The 23,149-nt window shown below is 29.8% G+C and overlaps 2 protein-coding genes and 1 long non-coding RNA gene across 7 annotated transcripts; 1 reads left to right on the forward strand and 2 right to left on the reverse strand.

Annotated features, from left to right (window-relative positions):
* Nucleotides 1–1,262: 1,262 nt before the first annotated feature.
* LOC114409004 (gibberellin 3-beta-dioxygenase 1-like) lies at nt 1,263–3,297 on the reverse strand. Its single transcript, XM_028372270.1, has 2 exons — nt 2,779–3,297; nt 1,263–2,024 (listed from the first exon to the last, which is right to left on the reverse strand). The coding sequence occupies exons 1-2, from the start codon at nt 3,255–3,257 to the stop codon at nt 1,478–1,480; spliced, it is 1,026 nt and encodes a 341-aa protein (XP_028228071.1). The 5' UTR covers nt 3,258–3,297; the 3' UTR covers nt 1,263–1,477.
* An 8,897-nt stretch (nt 3,298–12,194) lies between these two features.
* LOC114408137 lies at nt 12,195–13,168 on the forward strand. Of its 4 annotated transcripts, none has more exons than XR_003665825.1 (4): nt 12,195–12,232; nt 12,736–12,849; nt 12,942–12,999; nt 13,103–13,168. It is a non-coding gene; the product is annotated as an uncharacterized LOC114408137 (long non-coding RNA). The 4 variants fall into 4 exon arrangements; XR_003665824.1 differs by lacking the exon at nt 12,195–12,232 and adding an exon at nt 12,243–12,337; XR_003665823.1 differs by lacking the exon at nt 12,195–12,232 and adding an exon at nt 12,266–12,356.
* A 2,516-nt stretch (nt 13,169–15,684) lies between these two features.
* LOC114409005 (protein TIFY 8-like) lies at nt 15,685–22,509 on the reverse strand. Of its 2 annotated transcripts, none has more exons than XM_028372271.1 (6): nt 22,087–22,509; nt 21,178–21,365; nt 20,619–21,061; nt 20,404–20,494; nt 16,807–17,035; nt 15,685–16,153 (listed from the first exon to the last, which is right to left on the reverse strand). In XM_028372271.1, the coding sequence occupies exons 1-6, from the start codon at nt 22,292–22,294 to the stop codon at nt 16,065–16,067; spliced, it is 1,248 nt and encodes a 415-aa protein (XP_028228072.1). In that variant the 5' UTR covers nt 22,295–22,509; the 3' UTR covers nt 15,685–16,064. The 2 variants fall into 2 exon arrangements, with proteins under 2 accessions (XP_028228072.1, XP_028228073.1); XM_028372272.1 differs by having other exon boundaries at nt 20,404–20,491; nt 22,087–22,508.
* Nucleotides 22,510–23,149: the final 640 nt, after the last annotated feature.

Genomic DNA, 23,149 nt, shown 5'->3' on the forward strand with positions numbered 1-23,149 from the left:
TCTATATTTGTATAAGTGAATCCATTAATTTAATTTTTTAAATAAATTAATACTTGATATACATAGCAAGTTAGATGGCTTGAAATGGGTCAAGTCATCGCACACCATATGACAATAGATAACTTTGAAAAACCTACTTTAATAAATTGTATATAAATATAGAATATAGATACCGGGCAGTGGTTTATTAGATCCCTTGAGTAACACGTTGGTGGAAACAAAAAGTTAATTTTGTATTACCGACCAGTGTTTTATTAGATAGCTTTCACATAAAATTCATATTTTATTTAAAAGTTGTCATTTAAATCGACAATAAACTTTCACAGTAATTTTTTTCCCTTAATCTCGAAGATTCGAAGTAAAGAATATGAAAATACTACGTACAACAACAGTTAGTTACCATGAATATTAGATTAGATCTTAAAAATATTATATCTTATAATTAAGTTAGACTCAAATCTTATAAAGTCTAGCATAACTTTTATTTTAGTGTAAAATTATCATAAAATAAACTTTCATTAGACTTGTAGGTTAGTTCATGTCTTTAATTTAAAAGAAGTCTATGAAAAGTAAATAAATTAGATACAAAACATGTAATTTTAACCAAAGTTAAGCTCAAACCTAACATAACTTATGGCCTAACCTATTTTCACTCTTAGTGAAAAGAAATCAGGTCACTCAACAATGATGTAAAATAAATTCGGATAAAACTTTAACAAAAGTCTATTTGATTTAAAAGATCTAACTTGATGTTATTTAAAAGGACATTTGAGTCTAACAAGATGACTTATTTTAAAAAATATATAATTACTTTTATTTTTATAGTGTTTATATATATTTTTTCTTTTAAAATATTAAGCATGTTAGCCTACGTAAAAAAGTTAAGCCTGTATGTTATTTAGAGGAAGAATTTATGTTCTATTTAGAAACCTTATTACTAAGTTTTTAAGTAACTTATCATGAAAGCCATCTTAAAATAGATTCATATCATATAAACAAGCTAGTCAAACTAAATTAGTACTATAATACATAGTTTTAATTATCGTAATCAGTTAGACATAACTAAAATCTTTTTCCTTAAAAAAAACTAAAATCTTTAATGAAATAAATATTTTTAATTATAATAAAAATAAAACTCAGAATAAATAACATGCAATACTTAACCTTAAATTCATTTTAAAGAAGACACCTATTTAACAAAGGTTTCCACTACGGCCAAGAAGGTCAGAAAATTTTGAATGTGCTAGAACTGAAACTTGGTCTAAAGTTAACGAGACATCAACTTTGCACTTAAAATGTGAAACTGTTCCCAATCCTTCTTACCACGTCATTTTCCTAAGTCTGATATATATCTAGCACTTCCTAACAACTAACAGAAATGGGAAATTTACAAAGAAGCAAATTAATAAAGTATCTAGCTAGATAAATATTTAAGGAATTAATACATATAACAAAATCATAAGATACATACATAGTTTCAAGTACTAATAAAGGACAATGCTTCTCCAAAATTCTTAGCCTTAATCCCAATATACTCCTTCACAGTCACATCACGAAAACGAGCAACAGAGTGAACCAAAGGAGAAACTACATAATCCATCGGTGGAGAATAGAAATAAGCCACAGAGTAACGTTCCCATGTCCTATTCACCGTTACGCGGTGAAGTGCACAGCGAAACCTTGCGTTGGAAATGATGTGCAAGAGATCGCCTGTGTGCACGACCAGGGTATTAGGGTGAGGGTGCACAGGAACCCACCCTTTTCCTTCCTTGAAGATTTGAAGACCAGTGATTTGACTTTGGTGAAGAATTGTGAAGAGAGAAGTGTCGGTGTGAGGGGCTAAGCCCATGGCTCGGTTTGGCTCGGGACAACTTGGGTAGAAATTTAACTGAACAGCTTCACTTATGTTGCTTGCACCAACCCACTTTCTTTTTTCCTCACTTATGTCCATTAAGTTGAATATCATCTCTGTTAGTCTATCCGCTAGAACCTTCATTTGCTTCTCATAATTCTCCATCAAATCACTGCACAATTAATTAATTAGTTCGTACACTAATATTATATAATTGTTTGTGCCATGCATTACATGGAATTTAAATAGGACACAACTTAATAAAATATTATCTCGATTCTTTTAATGACTTTGTTTCAATTCTTATAAAAAGACCAGAAATAGTATGTTATTATAATTCAAATCCACAATTTTTCTTTCTAAATGGTATTTTCATCTTGATAGTTTAAATTGATACTAATTTTGTTAGGAGAATAGCAACAAAAATAGTAATGTTGCTAGACACAGGTTCTGTATATTCTCTGCCAGGCTAAATTTAATTTATTTGAGAGTTTGTCTTTATTAGCTTATGCAATATTCTAACGATAAGTTTATTACTTCTAGAGTTGAAGTTTTCAAAACTTTTGCTAACTACTTGATTTTACCGGAAAACGACCTCTAAACCTTAGTTTTCACAAGAAAGTTTATTGTATACCATGTGGTATAGTTAGATTAGTTTAATTTAATCATGTACAGTTTATAGAATTAAGGACAACATGACGAGTCTATATTTGTTTAATTTCCTTTCATGAATTCTTTTAGCTAGGCACTTAATAACATATACTTTAGTTTAAAATTCAAATTTCTCTTCCAAAACTAGCTCGAATATATTTAAGCGATGGCTTCATCAATTTCTAGCAAAAGAAGTGTTTGTTAACATATAGTATTAGTGTGCACGTTGCATGGAATGAAGTGCGCGAAGCATGAGATTGTAAAATTGTACTTACCAAAAGCGTGCATAATCATTAGGCCATATCTTTTTGGCATCGTGAGAGGGAGAGCCAATGATGGTGAATCCTTCGTGCCACATAAACTTTGGGAAGAACGGTGAAATCCTTGCTCTGCCATACCCAGTGGCACCACCGGGAGATCGAAGAGCCTTCAACTTCTGTTCAGTGGGAAGAGCAAAAAGTCTTTTAGCCTCTTCTTCAACATCTTCAATGACACCAAAAGGTATGCCATGGTTCTTCAATTGGAAAGCACCCCACTTCTCACATGCATGGCCTATGAGGTCCATAGCATTGGGATCCATGAGGTCTATGATGGGTATGGATGATGATGATGATGATGATGATGCATCATCATTGGGTTGACAGTGAGGCCATGCGTGAGAATCAGGTAAGCTAAGGGCTGAAGAAAAGTCTAAGGGAATAATGTGACTGAGGTGGAGAGGGTGTGCTTTGTAGGCTTCAGAGAGAGTGTTCATTATTAAGATGAAATTGCAAGAATAAGGGATTAGGGGGGGGATATATACACGTATATATAGCTAGGTTGGTTGATTAGAATTTAGAACTTATATAAGGGAATGCGTAAATATTAGAATATTTAGGGGATATGTATGAATATTATATAATTTAGGGGGAGATTAGGTTAAAATGATACAGGTGGAAGAGGGGTGGCTAATGGACTGAGTTGTGTCGAGTTTTGGAATATATGGTTGAAAAAGACAAAGGAAGGAACAAAGTATTCTGAAGAGGTTGTAGAATCTCAAAGTCTTAAACATTATTATAAAAAGGAACAAGCCAAGATCCAGGTTGAATATTTGGCAGGAGGGGTTGCTTTCCTGTGCAACGGAGCTGAGTGCTGACTACTACAGAATGAGAAGCTAGTGCATGTAACTGAATGCAATTAAGCTCTGTTTGAATAAACTTACCAACAAATACTTATGAAAAAATTAAGAAAATAAAAATAAAGAACAAAATAAACTTTTTTATAAACTCAAATTAACCTACTTTATTTGTAAAAAATCTTTCATTTATGTATAAAGTGATTTTAATTCATAGGAGAAGTTTAATTTATTTTAATATATATATATATATATATATATATATATATATATATATATATATATATATATATATATATATATATATATATATATAAGTGCTCATTGAGAAGTTTGTTCATGACCTTATTATACTCTTGCTAATTACTTGAGAATGGAGCACGCATAAAAAAGAAAGTATGTGGAAATAAGAGAGATAAAATAAAATAAAAAATGTATTGTTTAAATAAATAAAATAAATAAATAATTAGAGAATTTTGTCCCCTTTTATATGAACAGAAGACAGTGAATAAATAAATAAATCATATTAAAAAAATTACAAACAAATAATTTCATTTAAAATATCTAGACTTTTACTTTATTTTTTTTTTGCATAAATTGGTTTTTTTGTTATATTTTAAAAAAAAGAACTTAAAACAAAAAAAATACCCATATGTCCCTCCCTCCAGCTTCATGCCTCTTAAAAAAAACTAAATGGGACCCACAAATCCTTTTTTTTCTCCTAATTTTTCAACACACACAAAGGAAAGGATAAGTATGTAGTTTCTTATCCTCCCTTCCCAATTTTTTATTTATTTTTTGTGTGTAAACTCTATCCATTTTATAAAAAAATTATAATCTAATTTAATATTAATTTTATTTCTTTTTAGAAAAAATGTTCAATGAAAGAGTCGTATGCAAAGGAGAGAGAAGAGAAGATGCAGGAATAAAAAAAGAATGAAAGGTATTACAAGAATTAAATTTTTACACTTAAAATTTATATCCCGTAACTAAATTATTTTAAGTTACTTGAAGATTTTTTATTTATTTTTGGATTTAGCCTAATTATATCTACAAATAAGTAAATTTTTTTTACCAACAAACTGTTGATCATCTTGTGTTAGATTCTTGTAAATAGAAAAAATATAATTAAAAAAAAAGATCTCACTAAAGATAATCAAATTATTTAATGAAAATTAATCATCAGTAAAATTAGTGGATGCTTTATATCAATGTCATGCTAATAAAAAAAATAAATTAAGATACAATAAATTAAAGATTAAAAATGAAATATAAAATATACCAAAAAGTCATCTCTATAAAATATATATATATAATGGGTCATATATATCCAATTATAAAAGTATATAGTCCTATTCAATATTTGAAATTAATAGACTTATTTAAATACTAAGTCTTTGATTTACATTTTTAGAACATATATAAAAGAAAATACTAGAACCAATGGTCACTCCGGCATGAGAATGATCCTCTTTATAGTGTTGCAATTGCCTGCATACGAGATTTGGCATATTAGGTTTTTCAAATTGTGTGTTGCGAATCATGTTTTGTGAACATAACTTTGAGACAATAAAAATTATTTTTAAAATCTTAAGGCTTGTTTTTGAGACGTATGCATGAAAAGGAGAAAACTAATGTGAAATCTATAATTATATTCTGTTGAAATAATAGAACTAATGTGAAATCAAGGATTCATGGTATTTTTGTTTCTGACACCTATTCCTAGATTTCCGGAACTGGTCAACATTTTCGCGTGTTTCACTGTGGATTTTTGCGGGCTGAGTTTCAGCCTTTGGGCTTAATTCGGGTCCAGATCAGAAGTCATAATAAGCTTTCACTTTTTCAGCAATGCACAAGTTGACCAACACCCCAAAAAACAAAATCAACGCATTAAAAAATTTAAAATCTAGAAATAACCATTCGTGAACTAAAAGGGGCACGCATTTATCACGTAGAGGAAGAAAAAAAATTACTAATGAACACGGGAATTGGCTGTAGCTACCAGGTTCAACACAACATTTTTTACGTTTTTTTGGGGTGAAATTTAGAGACTATCATTTTTATGATAAAAAGTTGAGAAATGATCGACTACTTCATGTGCATAATTATGTAAGAAAATCAAGTGATTAAAAATTTAAGTACATGCCAAAAATACCATTTAGCCTAAATTTTAATTATCAATTAATTTATCCACAGAATCAGTCAAAAGACAAATACGTACTAATAGCATGCCAAGACTTGGTGGCAGAGCAACGTGTAAATGATGAGAGGGCACAGAATCTCCTGAATGAAAAGGAAAATGTTTTGTAAACACTCCATATCTCATCTAAACCTAGAGAGATAGAAATAAAAGAGAGAATAGTCATAAATATAGATAGATAAATAATTGAAAGTGTCAAATACGCATTTACAATATTAAGGTGTTCTTTCGAATTCATGTATTTAATGTAGAATAAAAAAAAAGGCAATAGCATAGAAAAAACCAAAAGATTTTGGCAACATCTAGCTAGTTGTAAATTCTTTTGAAAACTTCAAGTGTTAGAATCTTCTAATAAATTGCAATTTAATTTATAAAATTTTGTCTCATTGCTGTCATATGTGTGTCATGATATTCTTAATATATTATAATGTTTTCTCAGTGCTCTCGTAACATGCAAGACCTGACTCTGCCAAGTGCCAATGTATATGTAACATATAATAATTAACTTTGGGGTATGCAAGAGTGTCTTAATATTGATAACAAAAGTTTTATATGGATTTGTCTCAATAAGTTTATAAGTGGCAGGACATGGCAGAGATCTTATTGATGGGGACAAATCTTACATATTATGTAAGTGGCCTATCATGTTATTTACATATATATTATTGAAGGCTGCCAGCATAGCATATTGAGAAGTGTGTGATATGCGATTGATGCCTTTGCCTTAAATAATTTTTTTTTTTTTTAAAAAAAAGGATGATTCAATTCACATAAGGTTAAAGTTCAAAAGTTGAGATGGGAATGCTTATATCATATCACACTATCATTTTATGTGTTGTTGTTTTATGCGGAGCAGGAGTTCCAGCTTGACAAGATTACTTGAGCTAGCTTCTTTCTCAGGTCTCAAAGAAGGAAAGCTAAATTGCTTGAATGATGGGTGATATGATCTGATGGAAAGTGGAGTCATGTGTTTCACGATGAAGAGAAAGAAATAATTCATGTTGAGGTTCAAATAACTGAACTGTTTATTATCATGACACTATATATGTATATATATCCGTGAGCCAGCAATAAAAGTTGACCTTTCAATTATGTGTCGATCGATATAAAGAGTGAGAATGGGATTTCTTTTCTTCAATTTTAGTATATTAGGGCGATAAATCCCATTTTCTTACAAAGTACAAGTATAGAATTAATAAACGTGTAGATTATGAGATTGTTTTCTTTTTTCCTGGATCATATACTAGGGATGTTCACGTACTCATTGTCTCACTGGATGAGAAATTAATTTCATTTGTATTATATAATTAATTTTAGTCCAAATTTTTTTTATATACAAATAAAATTAAACACAAATTTTTACATTAAATATATCATTCTTTTACAAGCCAACACAACAGTGTCTTTTGAATTTGTAAAGGTCAGATGGTGGACTTCGTCTTGGTTTTAAGTTCAAGACAAATAATGTTCATTGTTCTTTCTCTTATTGTGTATTGACCCTATAACTTGCCTTTATTTATTCTTTTGATATGTTCTTCTAAGATTTTTGTATTTGAATTAGAGTATCCTTTGTACTCTGTTAATTATTACTAATAAATTTTTCTAATAAAAAATGAAAAATATAATACATCCTTTTGAATTTTTTTAAACTTATATCAAATATCAAATATTTTATTTATAAGTCATTTTATATAATTAATAGTAGTATAGTTCTTCAAATATTAACTATTAAAAATAAATTTACACTTGATAATTATATTTATGTATTCAAATATTTACCAATAAATTATCATATATATATATATATATATATATATATATATATATATATATATATATATATATATATATATATATATATATAAGTTGTGATAATTTTACAAACATATAAAAAAATGAATAATATCAAAAATATATACTTATGTTATGTATAAAGTCATACTGAGTTGGATTATATCAGTTTTCAAAATTAATAAAAAAAAATCGATCTTTAATTTTTGAATAATTTTTTTTTCAATTTTTATTAAATGGGGTGGATTTGTGAGCATCTCTAAATATATATTTAGATTTTAAAATAAGACACATTAATGAATTAATTTTTAATGAAATTCATTAACTGTTATAAGATGACTTTAATTATTATTACACTCTCTACCATGAAATATCAAGACCCATCGATCTTATATATACTGATGAATAAGTTTAATTTGTTAGTTCAGTAGCAAGGAAAGAAATAAAAATAAAGTAAATTAAGATGAAATTTTTTAATTAAAATAAATTTTATTATTTCTTTTTCACTGTTATGCATATACGGAATATTTGGGAGACAAGACAAGTATAACGTATTTAAAACTTAAAACTGAGAAAAGTACAAGTTAAATTAGTCTGTGATGTGAAGACAAAATTTCAATTTCATTCCGACTGACCCAAAAAAAATCCAAGAACGAGGAGCAAGGAAGTTGGCACCTCACATGCCACCAATGCCTTTTTTTTTTCTCTCCCTGCATGCACACACATTCAGTACATGATGCCAGGAGAGATAATTAAGCAATTCCTAATTAAGATTAATTTTGTAACTTATATTATTTGGAGAGATAATTAAGCAATTCCTAATTAATTGTTAATTTATAAAGTTTAGATTGTGAGTTTAGTCAGATTAATAACTAGACTAGACATGCTATCTATTTGTTAATCCAACCTAACCTAGTAACCTTATTTAAGGTGTGTACCGGTTCTGCCAAACTGATATAGCCCAATGACATAAAATTTATTGCGACTTAATCTTGGGATAAAAATTGCTCGGTTAATCCGTCGCATATTTATAAGTTAATTTATGTCAAGTTTACGTCAAGTCAAATAACTCAGCTCAAGATTATTAAGAAAATTAATTAATCAAAAATGACACATTTAAAGCCGCGAAACGATTTACTTAAAAAATTAATATAATAATAATAATAACGTAGACGTATAATAATAATATTATTATCATATTAAACTAATGTTTTAAGTTTTATATATATATATATATATATATATATATATATATATATATATATATATATATATATAAAAGAAAGTTTTATATAACTAGAAGTTGTCACGTAACACACTCTGTCTTATTCTTGAATTAAATACAATTAAATTAATTATAATTAATTAATTAGACTGATTGTGTTTGTCACGCGTGACAAGCACGGTGTAATTACGTCCCGCATAATTAGATTTGCGTTCCTGATTAATTTTAAATAAACAAAATAAAATCAATTAAAATGAACAAAAAAATCATCAAGAATCAAAATTACAATCACATTTAATTTTTTTTATCAAAATCAATCAAACCTAAATTAAGCTACAATTCGTGAAAAGCATGATACAGGGAAACAATAATTATCAATCAAAATTATTATTGGATGGATATCTATCCGTTGTTAAAATATTAAATATAAAAAAATTAATTTTACCAAGCTAAAAACTTTAATAAAATAGAAAAAAATCTTAGATAAATTTTTTTCTGCAAATTTTTTAATGGAAAATTTGCTTAAATAAATTGTTATCAAGCAAATAAATTATACAAACCTAAAATTAAATTTTTCTTTTATAATTAAAACCCATTAGCTTAGATTGTATCAAACAATCACCGTTTGTATTAAATTTGAATGAAAATTTATGTTAGTAGCATCAAAATTAATATATATATATATATATATATATATATAGTTATTTCAATCACTAACATAATTAACGGAAATGTTTTACAAAATAAATTTTATCTCAAAAAATATTTTTATTTTTTGTGTAGATTTTTTTTGGGGTTTTAATCTCAGATTATTTTTAAATTTCAAATGTGGATATTCATAATTCTGAATATAATTAATAGTTTTAGGATTTCTGAAGGTGAATTATCATAAATGGCATTGGTGATTTTTTTTGGATAATATTATGTGACTTTTAATTTTTATATATTTTCAAATTTTTAATGTGTATCTGAAATAATTTAAAAACCGAATTAGGCACAATATTTCAAATCACCATTTGCTTCTATATTCTTCAAAAATCTGAACTTCCATTCTTTTCCATAACAAAAAACGCTACCAAATATTCTTATTTTTCCACATCAGTTTGTGCGATCCTTCTTCATATATGTCCTGTTCGATCTCATTATTTACAAGTTTATGCTATTTTGACTTAATAAAGTATGTTTGAATTACTGAATATGTGAAGAAGAAAAAATGTGAGCAACCAATCTTTTTCATCTCTCTATTGTCATTTATTTTATCTTATTAAAGTTTCTGCTCTCATTTGTATCAATGTTGTCATTTCCTCCTCCAAAGATGTGGTTTTGATATTATATTTGTGAAATAAAATCCATGTAACCCATTAGGGAAACAATAATCTTTACATTTTTATGTCTTACGGTAAAGGTATGTTTTTACTTTTATGCCTTTTTTTGTTTGTTTGTATAAAAAAAAAATCTTTACTTTTACTATTTAGACTTCTTCTTTTTCATTTTTGTTAGTGTATAAAAAAAATCGGATGCAATGTGCTTGATTCACTAAATAAAGGTATCTTCTCTACTTTTAAGTCTTTTTATTTTTTTATTTTGTGTATACAAAAATTTCACTTTTACTGTTCTGACTGTTTTCTTTTTTTCATTTTTGTAATTGCATAGACAACAAAATCTGATGTAACATATATGATTAACCAAATAAAGGTATTTTTTTTTACTTTTTATTCCTTTAATTTTGTTTTTGTGTATATACAATATATCTACCATTATAAGAATCTTATATCTTTAGTCCAAGGCAAAATAATTTTTAATATGAAAAAGTTGCTCCTATTTTTTATTGCAACTTGGTTCAGTTTGGAACTTTTGAATTCGGTGAATTTGTACATGCCTCTTAGTTGACTTAGTTTCCTCAAGGGTTTCATGTTCTTTATTTTTCCAAAAGTTATTATGACAAAGTTGTACCATTATTTGAAACTAATGTGCTGACTCCAAAAGAAGTTTTTGTGCAGTATGATGACTGTTACACAACTCAGGCTACCACTTTGATTCAAATTATAAATGTTCCTACCATTTATTTTATAATTTTTCCATTGATATATAAACTAAGAATATAAAAAACTATGTACAAATGAGGAGCAAGGAAAATAAACTCAAGAACGTTAAGGCTGCATAATCTTTGATATATATCAAATGGCGACTAAACTGAAGCAGTTATGTGTTTTACACCAAATAAATTAAAGTCAAAAGAAAAAATGTTATCCCCTAAGTTTCAAAGGGAACATTTAAAGATGCAACCATTTGAGTCCAGTTAGCTAGCTAGATGCATCAAAGGGTAACATATATTGCCACAAAATTTTATTAAAGTTCATAATTAGTTTTAATGTTGTATATTATGTCATGTACGTTAATAGTTGCCTTTGGGATCGAATAGTGTATCCTTTGAAAAAGGTATATAAAGGTATATACATGTGTCTATAATCTGTCAGACACTTCTCATTAGATTTTATTGATAACAAAAGATGTTTATCAATCGGTATAATGTCATTTATTTCAACTCCAACAATAGAGACATTCTTCCATAATATAAACCGGTGCAAGAGTTGTTTAGTTACTCATTATACTAAATATTAATCCAAATTTATGATGCATTTTATCTCTTTGTTTCAATTGATCCGTGGGATATATTTTTAATTTTAAAATTTAAATTATTTGAAAACATTACAAACATATATTTAATCAATTATACTTTTCTACTAAATTCATGTACTTTTTAATCTTCCTTTTTAGTTTATTTTTTTAGTCTTATAATATAATGTATAAGAAGTGTTTATAAGATAATAAAAAATCTTTATAAAAGTAATTAATATTATAGTCTTTAAGTATAATATAAAAGTACTATTTCGTAAGTATAATTGATTTTAATAATTAATTAAAAAAGAAATTAATTATTGTATAAGTCTTTTTGTATTAATGAATAAATGATTTAAAAGGAAAATTTATTTTCCTGAGGAGATAAATCAACTAATTTTTTATTTTTAATTAATTTTATATTATTTTTAACAATAAAAATTACAAAAATTGTCAACATATTTCCGTATATATATAATAAATTTACTGACTAATTGTGTCCGTTAGCACACATGATAAGCTCTAGCATAATTAGATCCTGCGTCATTTAATATTATTTCCCATTACAACTAATCAAATCAAACTATAAAAAAAATCAAAATAAAGTTTAACAATTATTGTACACCAATCATGAAATCAAAAGACAATAGGAAAACCAAATTAATGTAAAAATCGTGAACCACAGAAATAAAAATGTATCAGCCTACAATAAAATTAAGGTACAATCGCTCATCCGGAGGAAAAGTTAACTTTTATTCATTTAAATAAAACTTATTTTAGGTAAATATTAAATATTTGCTTCATAAAACAGAAACTAAAACCGTGAATCATGTGAATAAAAAGTAGCATACTACGATAAACGGCCATATTAATCATTTTGTTTAGGTAAATGTTAAATATTAAGGTAGGATCGGTGATCTTGAGGAAAAGTTTTCTTTTAAATTAAGTTTATTTATTTTTCTATATAATAATTACAGAGAACCAGTGTTTTTAACATTCATGTCAAAGGTGTTCCTGGAAATCAACCTATATTCTTTATTTTTTTTTCCCCGTTATATTCTTTACTTTTTTTTTTCCGTTGCAATGACTTTTTTCTTTCAGTTATTGTAAAAAAATTCTTTTGTTCTCTGGGAACGTCATTTTTAAAATGTTATGGAATGATTGAAAGGACGACTATTCACTTGTTACAATTGCTCCAAATTATAACAAGGTTACATTTCATAACTTTTTAACAACTTGATATTGTCTCATCTTTCACTTTGGTCAAATTTTTATTGTTGCAGGTTTATCGTTTAAGAATATATTACATTGGTTAGGGTTCATCAGTAATCACGGACAAATAAAACGCAACTTTGGAAGATGGTCAAAAAAGAATTGTTACCTCAAAGAATGCATAGGTAAATTAGCAACGTTCATTATCAATATTAGTGGTAATATGTTAGTTTACCATGTAATTAAGGGCTAACAATTTGTTCTTTCTCAATGTTAGCAAAATACAAGATGCAAGATCAAACTGCAACCATAGTAGTAGAAGATGCATTGTTGAGGTAGTTCATGTAATTAATACAATTTCATATTATATTTTTTAGGACATTTTATGAGATGTTCAATTAGTTATATTTACACATGACATTTTTAATTATTTTGTAGTTTTTCAAGCGCGAACAACATATAGATGATGAGTTTTATAAAGAATTAAGAAAAATTCTAAAAAGGTAAACAACTATTTATATTTAATAGCATTTTTCTTTATAAGATATGCTTTTATTTTTTGTAAGGAAACTGAAAATTAACCTGACCCTGAAATGCAGTCGTTGTTTGGTCTTCCCAATCAAGCAAGATTTGGATATTCAAAATAATTATGATTTTTTTCTTGATTTGTATTTTAGCAAGTATTAAGATATTTTTTTATCATTTAGAAATAATTCTTTGTTTATTACAGGTATTATGGTGGATTAGATTTTATATTTATGAATTTTTTTACATTTTTAAAATTTTCTAATTTTTTGGCATCTTATAATAATTCTTTTGATTTTTAGTGTAACTAAATTTTGTAATAATTTTTTAAAAAAAAATCTTCATATTTTTAAAAAAATTATTAAATTTTTTAATTACTTAATTCTTTAATTTATTTATTTTCTTAATAATTATGTGCCTCAATGGGTAATATTTATTGCGCAATTAATATTTTTTGGTAGAGTAATCAATCCAAATAAAAATAAAAAATTTTAGTCGATGAAAATCACAACCGTAATTCATTTTTTATCTTTAATTAAAAAAGTAATATCATATAGTCAATTTTAAAGTAATTAATTTATAGGTTATAATTATTATAAAATACTCAGTTTGTAAAAGAAACACACAATAATTGTTATAAATAGTAGAATAATGATTAATGTTATTATATGTGGCGCTCTTCCGATAGAATATCAAATTTAACTTAATTAAATCAACAATTATATTTTAACATATATTCATTAACTTAAAATATATTCCCAAAAAAATCCAGTAATTATATTTTATGCTGAATTAATTCAAAAATGATAAAATATAAAAAAAATAACTTAGTTAACTAAAATCCAATTAATTCCATAAAATTAATTATAAAAAAATTGTACCTTAAAATCATTCCGATAAAATATAAATTATATTTTTAATTTCATCGTTATTATTCTTTTTTTTTTACATGAATTAGAAATATACGTTAAATGAAATTTCCACCACTTAAGGGCGGGTTCTTCTTTTTCTTCTTCTTCATATTTTTCTTTTTTCGTTAAAACCCTCTTCTCTGCTTGCCGATGCTGGTGCCACTTTTCGTTGATCAGTTGTGTCGTCACTCTAACGAAAAAAACAAATGATTTATGAGATTTCGTGGATGCCCAAGCATTAAGTAGTAGATGCACTTGCCAAAGCCTCCACCAGAACCTGTGACGATACCTTCTGCGTTGAAGCTACGTAAAATATCTTTTATATATAATCATGAGAACATGTCAAAAAATTGTACAACTAATATTGTATATAGAGAAGTTTTTGAGAAATTATCTTAATAAGATATTTTTTGAAGAAAAGTAGTCTTATTATTAGAATTTATTGTTGTTTACAAGTTTTTAAAGTCTTTGTTACATTTTTTATTCAAAATAATTTATTGTCTTTACGTCCCTTTGAAACAATCCCTTGCCATGCACGGGTAAAAATCTAGTATATATATAAAGTTCATTTTGAGGTAGTTTTTTTATTTGTTTGAAAATTGAAACATTTTAACAGGAAATTTTTGCAAAATAGCATCAAGTAGTTAGCATTGGTCTCAACAGGGACAGAAGGTAGCCTTAGGCTTAAACTAGTGTCAGTCATGATTTTTGTTACTAATATTTTATATTTTATTTTTATCTGTTTCAACTACGACAGTCATAACTCATGACTTCATAATATATGATCAAAATGAAAACTATAATATATAAATGATAAAGATGATAAGTTAGTGATTACATGACTACATAAAAAAAAGTCGTGCGCATTTTTATTTAAATATTTATCATTCATATATAATTGTAGAATTAAAATTTATAGTTTTTATTATTCAAAATAACCAAGATGTTTACACCCACCCACCCCAATCCTTCTCACCACCAAGTACCCATCCTCGTGATCCCCAATCGGCCAATCGTCAATCGCACTCCCCAAAAACTCAGACCTCTTCATCTTCTGCTTCACCAGCAAGATGCATTTTCTTTTTCTTTTTACTTTATTTCTAATTTTTATGCAGATTATAAAAATGTTACTTTTTTAAGTACTTTAAAAGATTTAGTGACGATATAAGTTAAAAAAAATGTGAAACTAATTTATCCCAGGGATAAATTGTAAGTTATCCTATATATATTATAAATACTTGTCTACATCGTTAAATTTAAATTCATTTGCATCATATTCGAATATTATAAATAAAGACATTGTGGTTAAAGAAGACTCTATTAAAAGTGATGATGATATTTTCCATTGAAGATTGATCATTAGTAAAACTAATGAATATTTAGCCCAATAATGAGATGGGAAAAAAAACTACGGCTTTTGAAGGATGCAAGGTGTTGTTTGCCACCGCAAGTAGAAGACAAAGACAACATTAGGGATGTTAATTTCTCATCCGACAGTTTTCGTTGGTTATCTGGGAGTTTTGGCCCACGTCAATAGCATACATGCATGCATGTGCATATAAAGAGCACTCCAATGTACAATGATGATCACAAGTCGAATTAGACTAAAATTTTCACCTTCTTTAATCATCCTGTGGTATCTTTTAATAGTGTTTAAATGGACGCACAAGACTAGCATAGCTACTACTACTCCTAATAATAACTCAATAAGTTGACTGTTTAGAAACTGCAATAAAGATATTCCTAACGTCACTTCATAAATTATCTTGATATATCTATCAGGCTTCTTTAAACAACCATCCTACTCTTGCTCCCCGCATACATTGAAAAAAGGGGAAGAAAAGACCGAATTGGGAGGGGTGGAGTTGAAAGAAAATTTGTCAAAGTGGATGATACCCCAACAGGAATCAGGATGAGCCTTCCAATAAATAGGAAGACAAAAATCTTTCAGCCTCAAACTACTATCACTGTGGTCTTTTGTCTTCAGAACTGGGATCTGGTGGTTGGACCAAAGTTCTTGTATCTTTTGCAAAAACGCTTCCTTGGTGTGCCCCTATGACAAGTTATTCAGCAATGTCAATCAGTAACAAATTGAATAGCTCAAAAGATTAGTTGTTATAGAGTGGTCCACTTGAGTTTTGGACCACTTATTTTTATTGGTCAATGAATCATTTTAATATCATTTAAAGTTTTCAAATTTTACATCATCGTATCCAATGGCTATAAATGTGGGATCACCTTTGGTTCTGGGACCACCATATATACATTTCCTTTGGGGTGTGTTTTGTTTAGAAGATGGAAATAGAAGAAAATTTTTGAATTAAAGTAAAGTGAAAAAGATATGGGTCCCACAAAAAAAGTATAACATTTCTCTCCAATATTATTTCTCTCCTTCCTTCCAAACACACCCTTAAAGATATGAAACCTTGACCTAAAGAAGGGAAGGCATATGCCCATGGATCATGTCACAACTAAAATCATGAAAACATTTTGAGTTGGTTTAAGCAAAGGTCTATAAGAAAGAATGAGACATATTCTACTGAATATAGAAAGCATGGCCTATAAGGTCAACTGAAGGTTCAGTATTCTCCTATTGTTATGGGGTAAAATATCTTTAATTTTGTAAACAACACTATTGGGAGGTATGATATGACAATAGAATGTAGCCAAATCAAACCAGGTACTATGTTTGAGTTTGAGGATTACCTGCTGGAGTAGTTACTCGATCACCAAGCCCGATGGCATGGCTAGAACTGCCAGTAATAGACAATTTCCCATGAAGCTCCTGTGGGAATGCCACATTACTAACTAGACCTGTTTCATTTTCTCCACCATGCAAGTTACCATCACTAACCATCTTTACAACAGATTTAGGAGAGAATGCAGTGGACCAAGATCCTCCATTTGACCCAGCCAAAGCCATTATAACATCTGCCTGCATGCATCAGAGAGCATGCAGAAGTCACTATAAAATATGAAACCATACTGCTTTTTTTTTTGGTATTAAAAAGTTTAGGTGAGTTGAGTCTCAGAGCATACTGCTTATTTTGCATGCACATAAATTTCAGATTAGTGAAATGACTCAACAGAGTTAATAATATAAGAAAGTCTATTATTGACTTATGAGGCTTTGAAGGCCAAGGCAACCTACATGGACTCAAACTTGCAAGAACATCATAGCTTGCTCATACTTAATATTCAAACCTAGCTATTATGTAAACTGGACAAAGGAAGACCTAGGAAAACATAAGGATACGGCTTGGTGGTGGTTGCTGTTGTTGTCTATTGCACTTATATTTAATGGCTCTATGACAGATAAAATGCTTAGTGGACACTACAGGGGTTCCCCCCCTCCCCCTTTTCCCACTCAGAAATCAGAAGCATTGCAGTAGAGAGAGCATTTAGTTAACACTGATTTTATTTGATTCCAAACTCTATGAGTTGTATCATACCAACATTATTTGATTGTAGTTTTATGATAGCAGTCATAAACGTGTATAAACCATCACCTAATCCCATTCAAAGGCAAGGCAATGATTACACACCGACTTGGATTCTCTCAAGTGAAAATGTGTATCAAGTCTGGATCTATCTGCCCTTTTGAATTAAAGTATCTCATAAATTTAACTAGTTTTAAATTAAGGGTAGATACAAACCTACAATAACAATAACTAGTTTTAAACCAAGAACTCAGTAACAATATTACAATATATCTGTAAATGAAAAGACTTATAGAAGCTAAGCATAAAACAAACAGATTTGCTCAATTGAATTAATCCACATTATAAGGGGGTCACAGAAGAGAAAATTGATGCAAAACAGTAGTAAATGCTAACAAATATTGAAACTCAAGGAAATCAAGAGATCCCAGAGCTGCATCACATTGCTGCTAAAATATCGTTACAGTACAAAGAGCATACTGTTATGAACCAAGTATCCCAAAAGCTTAAGCTATTATGTGAAGGCACATGAATGGTTTCATACTATATTAAATCTTTAACATGCCCTCTCATGCAAGAGCCTTTTGGACTTGAAGGGTGGACAATGCAGAAGTCTATCTACATTATGTTTAAATTCAACTCCAACACCCCTGCCCCCCAACCCTTGTTCGTTTAGAGTTTAGACACATGGAGACTGCTGAAATTACAAGGATTTAGGTAGAGAAGGTATGTGTGAATATTATTTGCAATGTGTTAGATATGTTACAAAAGACAAAACATCAATCCCTATTTAAACTTGTACTAGACTTTAAATCCTAATTAAATAAGGAAAGTGAACATGAAATATAAAAAAAATATGGAAAACAATCCTAAGATACTCCTAACTATTTTAAGATACAATATTGATATTAGGAAATAATTTTCATATATTCTAAAACTCTCCCTCAAGCTATAGCTTACAAAGTTTTGATCTTGTTACAAATGAAGCCTTTAAAAGGGAAAGTATAGAAACTAATAAGGGCTCCATAATAAATGGGTGGAAAGGCAACTCGGGGATGCTAAAGATATCAAAGAGAAGCAAATTGCTGAAAATACAGCTCACCAAGATATAACCATTAGCATAAGAAACTGGTAACGAAGAAAGGAGAGACTTTCATGGAATGATCATCAGCGGAATTTTCCTTGCAAAGAAGTATGAATTTTGCAAATTCATCAAAATGCCATGCTGAACTTACATGGATTTAGTTAATGAAGGAATATATTAACATTATTTTCATTTCGCAGTGTGTTGGATATCTTACAAAAGAGAATAATAATCCCTATTAATTCCTGTAAATAGATTCTTAAATCAACAGTTATCAATCTTGGATAGTGGACAGAGCTGCTTAGACCAGATTATCGGTTCAGCAGTGTTATTGATTGCTATGAAGTCCTACAACATACGTGTTGTACAGAAATGAACTTTTAATGTCAAAACATGTTTCTCAGCTAAGTCAGAATGATAGTAAAAGTTCTGATGAGCGCTTAAATATGGTTTTGAAGAAAATATTGTCTCATGCTCTTACCAAGAGTGACCGTTAAACCACCCCAATGAGTAAACCATCGTCATAATATTACACAGAATTATAAGGTTGGTTTGGTGGTTGAAGGGAGAAGGAGGGAGGGAGAAGTCATGGGTCCGAATCCCTCTCATTAACAAAAATTAGCAAACTAACAACTAACATTTGCCAATAAAAAAAAAAAAAATAGCCATAATATTATATCTCTAACACATCTATGCCAACAAGAGCCATTTGAGCGTAAAGCATAGAATGCACAAACATGCCAAACTTGTGCTGAAAATCATCTAAACCAATAAGTCATTGGGGCTCTAATATCATGTCATGAACCAACAAACCCAAAAGGCTTAAGCTATCCTTGTCACCAAAAAATAATACAAAAAAACTTGAGCTATAAGGCATAAATTGTTTCATGTGATGATTCACAAATGCAACTAATTTAAGATCTTATTTCACTAAATGCAATAGTTTTGATTGAGAAATCAAGGAAGAGGCTAACTCTAAACTTGAACTTTGGAGACAGATATTGGAATCAAATGGATTTCGCTTGAGTAGGAGTAAATAGAGCATATGCATTACAATTAACAAGAAACAAGAAGAAAATGACTTGGAGGTAAAAAATGGAAGAGCCATACCATAAGTTTCTAAAATCATGTATATGAGATCAATATTACAAAATCATAGGGAAATTAATGAAGATGTCACACAGCACACAACCAGGGTGGTTAAAATAGAAAAAAGTGTTGAGATTATTTGTGACCACAAAGTAAATATCAAGCTCAAAGGGAACTTTTATTGTACTGCCATAAAATCCGCAATATTGAGGTAGTGAGTATTGGGCTTTAAAGGGACAAGCACGTGAAAAAAAAAAATAGAGTAACATAAAGGAGAATTTAAAGAAGGACTAGTTGCCAAACAAGAAAAGATAGGATACAAAATGATTGTATTGGAAAATATATTGATGTGACACCTATCAAGGAAAAGATAAAAGAAAATCGGTTAAGATGGTATAAACACATGCAAAGAAGGCCATTTCTAAAGGCACCAATGAGAAGAACAGAATGCATGGTTTTTAGCCTTGTGAAAAGGGGTAGAAAGAAACCAAAAAGAATATCAGAGGAAATTATTAAAAGAAATCTCAGGTTGAATAATATCCCCTGAGAATTTGGTTTTTAACCAAGCCTAATGACGTAATGTGATCCATGTAGCTAACTCACCTAATGGGATAAGGCCATTGTCATTATTGTTGTTATTTCACTAAATGCAATAAACAAATATGTCATGCTAACAAGTAGAGGCCATACCTTATGAGGGTGGACATCATCAAAAACATGAGCTTGGCCTCCATAAAAAATAGTCATCTGGCGGCAGGCAGAAGTTAACCCATGTTGACTGCTGTCAGTATCAATTATCAAATTCATAAAGTCAAGCAACTTCTCCTTTTTCCGAAGTTAAAGAGAGTGAAAAATAAAAAAGAACCAAGGGGAATTGAGCAACTATATTTATAAGAATGTTTTACCTTGGAGGTGTGGATGATTCTATTATATTAGTTCCAGGCTTTGGCCTGCTGCCACCAAGCATCACAGCAGATGGAATAGTTTTCTCAGTGGCTGTAGCAGCTGCGTTTATAGAACTTAAAATTCCAGGGCCCTTGATTCCCGTTCTAGATCCTTCATCAGCAGCTGACTGAGAGATGAATGAAGGGCCAGCGTTGGAATCCCTAATCTTGCTTGAAGCCATTTGGTGCACAAAAGGTGCCAATTGCGCCCCACGCAGTGGATGCTGCATGGAAGGGCCAACATTCATGAGAATAGATCGTTCCCATTTATTGGCATCAATCTTAGTGCTGGTGGGAGGCTGAAATATCTGAGAAGAGGATGGCTTCATTGACTGCATACCAAGTAACACTTCATCGTCATTGGGCCTTTGTGACCTTTCTCCTTCAGCCGCACTGCGGAGAACCTGTGTAAAATCAGAACTCAAGATATTAAAGCAAAGAAGACAAAAGCAAAAGTATTTTTCCTTTTTGGTCATTGAGAACATTGGAGAAGAATAATTAAGCAATAACTCAAAGCAACCTTCATCAAATGTGAGTTTTGAAAGGAATCAGGGACCATTTGCAAGGCATCTCTGGAGGAACCCATAAAAGTGGAATCAGAATTACTTCTCTTGTTTCCCACTAATCTGTTGCTTATCTCAGTGCCAGAAAAATCACTCCTCGGGCCATAGAATGGAACTCCCTCGAGATGATTTCCTATCTGTTTCTCTACCAAATTGACGAGGGGAAAACATTACATAAAAAAAGAAAAAAAAAAACACTTCAAAGATAGCAATAAACACTTCCAAAAATAATTTCTATTTTCAACTATAATTAAAAAGGAGAGGAAAAAGGCCATTTATAGATGAAAAGGCCAAGAAAAGAAAAAGAGAGGCAATACAATAACAATAATAGTGATAAAAACCCAAAACCCCCATATCATCATTATTACCCTATGCACAAATGTTGACAAAACATAACCTGAAAACAACAGAAATTTTCAGCATGAATTCAATCCTCCCACTTAGTACATGAAATTATACTAGTAGAAGAGAGAAACGAAGAGTCAAATCAAACCACCGTACTGAAAAACCCTGACAATATATTCACATACCAGAAGAAAAAAGAAAAACCAACAAACTAAAAACACACTAGATGGTAATGATCAGTTAAAAGACAGTAGAAAATGAAGAAAAAAAACAAGAGAAAAAAGAAAATGAAAACATATCAAGTAAACAAAGACAACAGAACCAACCTAACCCAACACTGACCTCACTAAACTAGTCCATCAGAAAGGTACCCCACTAAGGTAGAGAACATCAGTGGATGAGATTCAATGCTAACAAAAGCATCGCTTCATAGGCAAAAGGAAAATGCCCCTTAAAAAAAGTATTTTTTTTATTTTTTATTTTTTTGGATTTTATTGTTTTGATAACAAAGTAGCACTCACCGGAAGCGATGTCGGAGGTGGCGGAGAAGGGGCCGCGTCCTCCGGCGGAGGAGGCGGAGGCGGACGGCTCCGGAAACCTAACATCGGCGGTTTGGGGGGAATCGGCGGCGGGCTTCATACCCAGAAAGTCATGAAGGACCAATTGCTGGTTCGCAGTGCTATTGGTGTTGCCATTGTGAGGCTGAGCCATTCTCAGCAGCACAGCCATGACATACCCATCTCACCAACACTGAGTGTGTGAGTGGGAAGAAGACGAAGAACGATCTCCTATAAAAAAACAAAGATAAAAGGCACAGAGATAGAGAGAGAAAGAGAATCTGTCCTTTTCGGAGAGAGAAAAGCAAAAGGTTCTTTCTTTGTTCGCAATTGTTGTGTTGTGTTCTGTTCATTTTAATGGGCTCATGTCTGTCTCTGTTATGCCTGTGACTGTGGTGTGTGGGTATATATGTAATGTTGGTGTTAGTGTAAGTAATGATAACTTGTGACTTTTGTCAGATTGTGTTCTTCCCTTCTTACATTGGAGAGAGAGAGAGAGAGAAATAATTAAACCAACTAATTAATCATCATGGTCCAATTTGGGGAGATGGATCTGTTTAGAATATGATGTGATTTACATTCTAATGTATCTCTTCTTGTTTAAATAAGTATAAATGGCACTTGTTTTCTAATCAATCATGCAATTTATATATTTATGTCGCGTAATGAAATTGCTCGAAATATATGTATGGCCTTCATTTCTTTTCCGAACCTTGCAAGTTATAATTCAATTCAATTCACGTGAGATGAGACTATTTTAAGGCTATTTAAAGGATTAGGAAAAGAAAAGAAAAATAAGTCTAATTATGGTTTAATCATTTCTTTCTTCTAATATTTTGTTCAGAAACTCCCTATCCTATTCATTTTAATTAATTTTCATATCTATACTTAGAACACAAAGTGTTGAACACAAATTAGAAATAGAATTGATACAAGGAAATGCATCGAGTGCACATTAGATGGTAGATGCTCCTGTAGAAATGTGTTAACAAGGTAATTTTTAATGGAAGATGTTCGGGGAGTTTCT

Source organism: Glycine soja, chromosome 4 (genome assembly GCF_004193775.1).
Source record: "Glycine soja cultivar W05 chromosome 4, ASM419377v2, whole genome shotgun sequence".
Taxonomy (NCBI): Eukaryota; Viridiplantae; Streptophyta; class Magnoliopsida; order Fabales; family Fabaceae; genus Glycine; species Glycine soja.